At 41.7% G+C, this 6,000-nt stretch overlaps 1 protein-coding gene across 1 annotated transcript in view; it reads right to left on the bottom strand.

Moving 5' to 3' along the window:
* Positions 1 to 1,210: 1,210 nt before the first annotated feature.
* Positions 1,211 to 6,000, bottom strand: part of LOC149472050 (uncharacterized) — a 481,288-nt gene continuing 476,498 nt past the window's right edge. Inside the window, exon 22 of the mRNA XM_089693277.1 lies at positions 1,211 to 3,209. Coding sequence (XP_089549403.1) covers positions 3,175 to 3,209 — 35 coding nt within the window. The 3' untranslated portion in view covers positions 1,211 to 3,174. The remainder of the gene's footprint in view (positions 3,210 to 6,000) is intronic.

Raw genomic sequence — 6,000 nt, 5'->3', positions numbered from 1 at the left:
CTATTATTAAAGCTGAATTTCAGGAATTAAGCACTTTTGTAAAAATTGAAGGTGCACTATGATTTAAGTCCTACCAGGTGCTTGACAACTCCTGGACTTATCTCTGTTTTTTACATCTGACAAGTTTATGGCTGAATATACTCCCTTCTGCTGTCCATTCACAGAAGCCTTTGTATTTTGTGAATGAGTTCATATAATATCAAGGCTTTTGTGATTGGGCAGGAGGAGAGGAGTGGTGGGCATAGCAGCTGAAGAGCCTATACCGTTGACGGAGCTGAGACCAGAGCGTCCAGCATTGGGCTCCTGCAACTAAAGCCATGGCTGTCTTCCAAGGGTTCTATCAACCTGCCAGATGTAATAGTAGAGCTAAGTCTAGGAAGTATTATGCACCTCGTTGGACTTAACCCATAGTGTACCTTCACTTTTTACAAAAGAGCTGAATTCCTGGAGTTCAGCTTTAACTTGCCAGGAAAACCTTTAACTTATCTGTCAGTTAACATTTGCATTGAAGTCCATTTCAAAGTGTATCAAAAAACATTTTTTTTTAATGGAAAAAGTAGATAAGAATGAGAACCTCTGTCAGGTTTTTATCTCTCTCTGTAGTCCTGCTGGGGGGATCCACCCTCCTGGTGACCATCATTGGAAAGACAGAAAAGATAATTTTAAGCTGGGGGAATTTTTTCAACAGGGGTATTTGTTCCAGTAATTACTGTCTGTAAGGGGATTTCTTCACTTTGGAGGGTTTTCCATTTACTACCTGTTCTGCCTATAGGACATGAGTGAAGGGAATTCTCCCCAAGGGGAAGTTCCACTTTAAGGACTGGTCTCCCGCTCCCTGTTAGGATTGGCACCTTTGGAGAGCGGGTACCCGAAATTGACAAGTGCCTGCTCCCACTTCCGCTGCGATCTCCTAGGCGATTGGAAGGGGAAGTTGTCCTCCCTCTCTGTAGTCTTCTGGGACACGTGACAGAAGATTACAGGACTATTCACAAAGTGCAGCACTACTCCTGCATGCCCAATGAGCATCCAGCTGTGAAGCCACAACCTGTCACAGCAGAGTGCCCACACTGAAGATGCCTGCGCCGGGAACACAGGGCAGCTGGTGAAACGGGCTGAGGAGAGGACACTGCAGGATCGCAGGACAGGTAAGTGTCCATTTTTAAAAGTCCACCTCACAGCAAAATTCAATATATTTAGTACAAAAAAAAGATTTTAAGGTTAAGAAATTGTTATTGATTACATTCAGGTTATGTATTATAAAGTGAATGATTACACAGTATAAAAGTGATAACATAAAAAAATTACACTATACAGTACTTTGAACAAAGCACAGAGCAGGAAAGCAAAGTCTTAGATACTTTGACCACCTGGGGTTCTTCTTGGTGGTCCTTTTGTTGGCTACATAGCTAAATTGACATGAAGTTTTAACCAAGAAACTGAATATATATACATGCATACAAGTGGTAATCCAAAAGTCTATAGGCTCAAATAGAAAGAAAAACTCAGGACCATGAACCATTTCATTTTCATTTTTCAACATATTTTCTCTTAATGTAACTTCAGTACACTTTGTCATTCGATGTTGAAACATTTGACTCCATCAATAATAAAACTCTCCACCTGACTCTCAAACCGCTCCACAAAAGTATCTGTGGCCCTTTTATCAATACACTTTACTCCCAAAGGATCTTTCAATCATGGGAAGAAGCATTCATTAAGGACAAGGACTTTTTCAAACCCTGCTGCATTGATAACAGCCAAAGTAACAAAGAACTACTGGGGCATTGTCCTGGTGCAAGAGGACTTTTTTACACAACTTTTCATTCTATAACATGCACACATATTGTAACAATAGCATTCACTTTATTCAGGTGCTATTAGTAACAAAGGTACATTCAAACTTTACAATATCAGGAGATATTTTCCTAATGTAAATCTTTTTAAAATGGTATATCTACAATAAAGCTGATAAGCGCTGTGAAAATATAGTATGTTATCTTTGGTACATTAATATGTGTACATTGTAGCATATCTTTACTCCTTTATAAATGTATGTGGCAAAATATCCTTCACTGGCAGTGGCATGGTCAGGAAAATATGATGGACAAAAATCTCCTACACTCCACAATCCATGTTTACATCAATGCAAATGTTTTAGTCTGGCCAATTTACCAGCATCATGGAAATGTTATATGACTCGATGGTCCAATCTTCTAAAATATGATGCTTCTCCAGTGCTTCCTATTGTGTTGAACTTTCCATCTTTTATCTGTTTGTTGTGCCTTTCACTTCTCCTGACTTCTGTTTGTCAATGTTCCGTTTGTGTGTCATGTTTTTGCAGATACATTTTTGCATTTTTGCATTTTGTATCACCTCTCCAAATCTGCTAATTGTTTTCCTAAACGTCTAAATGTTTCCAAGACCTCTTGGTTTTTTAAATTTCAAATTCTTTGGCTCTCCATCTCCTCCAATCACTACATATAATAATAAACTCGTAGCCATACAGACATATAAACATCTCCGAGAGATTTTTCCACATGTAAAAAAAACTGAACTGATTTAGATAATATATCAGCAGCACAATCTGCCAGTTATTTGAAAAACAATTCAAATTTTTCATAGATTGCACAAGAGAGTCCTGTAATACTATTGGTTTTCATTATCAAGGTTCTTCCCCATATTTTCCATGTAAGCATTTGTGATAATGATGTTGTTAATCCATTATATAATACATATCTTGTGGAATAGATGGTAGGGCTCTAGTATGGGAACACCAAGATGATATTGGTAACTCATTATATAAGACATCATTTGAGGAGGTGGATGGTGAGACTCTGGTGTGGGAACACCAAGATGATATTGGTAACTCATAAGACATCATTTGAGGAGGTGGATGGTGAGACTCTGGTGTGGGAACACCAAGATGATGCTAGAAATCGATAATATCTGACTCATCTTCTGGAGGTGGATGGTAGGACTCTTCTGTGGGAACACCAGGAAGATGTTGGTAACTCATTATATAAGACATCATTTGAGGAGGTGGGTAGGGAGACTCTGGAGTGGGAATGCCAAGATCTTGCTAGAAATCCATCATATCTGACTCATCTTGTGGAGGTGGACGATAAGACCATGGTGTGGGGACACCAGGATGGTGGCAGTAACACTGAGAAAGCATTAGACTTCGATATCTGACTCCTGAGATTCCAATGCTGGAAAACAAGGATGCTGCTGATAAGTCATTGTAATAAACATCTTGTAAATATACTGTACATATTGCATGCAATTATAAAAGATAGAAGTGAAAGTTGGCTTATATACAACATATCTACTGCTAATAATATAAACAAACGTGTATGTTGGGAACAGCAGCAGACGGCTGGCCGAGGATGGGAGACCTAAATACTCTTAAGCCTGGTACACACAGGTAGTTTTGTTTTTTCGTTAAACCCAGTGGGCTGAACGAAAAAAAATGAGGAGATCAGGAGGAGCTTGGTGTATTACAATGTTACCAAACCCACAACAGCAAAATCAGTTTGTATATGCCATAAAGCATGCTTGTTATACTCACTGTGGAACCTAAGGGGTTAATCCTCTGCATTGTGTAAAAAGGCTGTTTGATCCTGATTGCTTTGTTCCTCCCCTTGTTTAAGCAGCCACCACTTATCACCTGATAAGATAGACTAAACCATAGGCATTTTGCACATGCTCAGTTTAGTGTGTACTGCCAGAGGGTTTTTTTTTCTTGGGAGAGTGCATGTGATCAGCACAGGGCCAATCAGCTCTGTTCAGACAGTGGTCAGGGGTTTTGCATCCTCCTAGAGCAGACTGAAACCTCCTCCTACAAGCTGTAACCTGTGCTCGGCTGAGTACTGATAGAAGTCCCAAGACTGCTCTAATTGCTGATGAGAAAAGGTATTTATCAGTTTATATTTACTAAAATAATTCAATTCCACATTGTGTGTACTGTGGGAGACCAGATATAGTGAATGCAGGGTTCGGGGAGACCAGATATAGTGAATGCAGGGTCCGGGGATATCAGATATAGTGACTGCAGGGTCCTGGGAGACCAGCTATAGTGAATGCAGGGTCCGGGGAGACTAGATATAGTGAATGCAGGGTTCGGGGAGACCAGGTATAGTGAATGCAGGGTCCCGGGAGACCGGATATAGTGAATGCAGGGTCCAGGGAGAGCGGATATAGTGAATGCAGGGTCCGGGGAAACCAGATATAGTGAATGCAGGGTCCGGGGAGACCAGATATAGTGAATGCAGGGTCCGGGGAGACCAGATATAGTGAATGCAGGGTCCGGGGAGACCAGATATAGTGAATGCAGGGTCCGGGAAGACCAGATATAGTGAATGCAGGGTCTGGGGAGAGCGGATATAGTTATTGCAGGGTCCGGGGAAACCAGATATAGTGAATGCAGGGTCCGGGAAGACCAGATATAGTGAATGCAGGGTCCGGGAAGACCAGATATAGTGAATGCAGGGTCTGGGGAGAGCGGATATAGTGATTGCAGGGTCCAGGGAGAGTGGATATAGTGAATGCAGGGTCCAGGGAGACCAGATATAGTGAATGCGGGGTCCTGGGAGACCAAATATAGTGAATGCAGGGTCCAAGGAGACCAGATATAGTGAATGCAGGGTCCTGGGAGACCAAATATAGTGAATGCAGGGTCCGGGGAGAGCGGATATAGTGAATGCAGGGTCCGGGGAGACCAAATATAGTGAATGCAGGGTCCGGGGAGAGCGGATATAGTGAATGCAGTGTCTGGGGAGAGCGGATATAGTGAATGCAGGTCCAGGGAGACCGGATATAGTGAATGCAGGGTCCGGGGAGAGCGGATATAGTGAATGCAGGGTCCGGGAAACCAGATATAGTGAATGCAGGGTCCGGGGAGAGCGGATATAGTGAATGCAGGGTCCGGGGAGACCAGATATAGTGAACGCAGGGTCCGGGGAGACCAGATATAGTGAACGCAGGGTCTTGGGTTTAGTAACACTTTAACTAACCCTCGGTTCACAGTTATGCAAATTTCAGTGCGTTTTCTAGTTTGCAGAAACTCACTACAGTTTATTTAACATGAATTCCTATGGATCTAGTTCATATCTATGCATTTTGAACTGTACAGATTTTTGAAACGGTCAGGGACTTTTTTTTCACATATGCAGCAAAAAATATTCCGTCCTTTTAATCAGCAATCTATTTCCACATCATGGTTTCCTCGCTGCCCAGATTATGTAGTGTTTCCCCACTCCAGATTCTGCAATCTGCTTTGAAATTACCTTGTTTCTTGCACACTAAGCAGCCATGTGTTTGTCGTATGTTACTCAAAAAAAAAAAAAATAGAAATAAAAAAGTAACATACGACAAGAAACACATGGCTGCTTAGTGTGCAAGAAACAAGGTAATTTCAAAGCAGATTGCAGAATCTGGAGTGGGGAAACACTACATAATCTGGGCAGCGAGGAAACCATGATGTGGAAATAGATTGCTGATTAAAAGGACGGCATATTTTTTGCTGCATATGTGAAGAAGGCAACACCCTTTATTAATGAACCCCCTTTTTTTCAGAAGCTGTGTTACTCCAATTCCATCCAGAGTGGGAGGTTTCTATTTGCTGCAAAAGTAACACCCACAAATCCCTTAAGGGGAACTCTGTGTCGGAGCCTTATTTGCTGTGACCCTGGACCTGTCTGATCTAAAGAGGGATACTCTTCCAAGGGCTGAACCAGATGTACACTTCCAGTGACACCAGGGAATAACTATTATACACTGCACTGTATCAAGTGTGGTTCTGGTGAGTGGGCATTTCTTACATTCCGTATTGAGGAACATCCACTGATCGGGAATAACTGAGGACTATTGATTTAAGCGCTGCACTATTTCTTTGATATTATTTATTGAGGTTTTACTGGTTGCCTTGAGTGTACAGCTGCTGAACTGATTAGCGCTCACTTTTTTACTTTGTTTACCTATTTTGTATAGATTACATTTTGT

The sequence above is a fragment of the Staurois parvus genome, unplaced genomic scaffold (genome assembly GCF_062004578.1).
Source record: "Staurois parvus isolate SC_StPar_1 unplaced genomic scaffold, SC_StPar_1.0 ptg000024l, whole genome shotgun sequence".
NCBI lineage: Eukaryota > Metazoa > Chordata > Amphibia > Anura > Ranidae > Staurois > Staurois parvus.
Note: the sequence above shows the minus strand (reverse complement) of the source record. Positions and strands in the feature narration are given on the sequence as shown.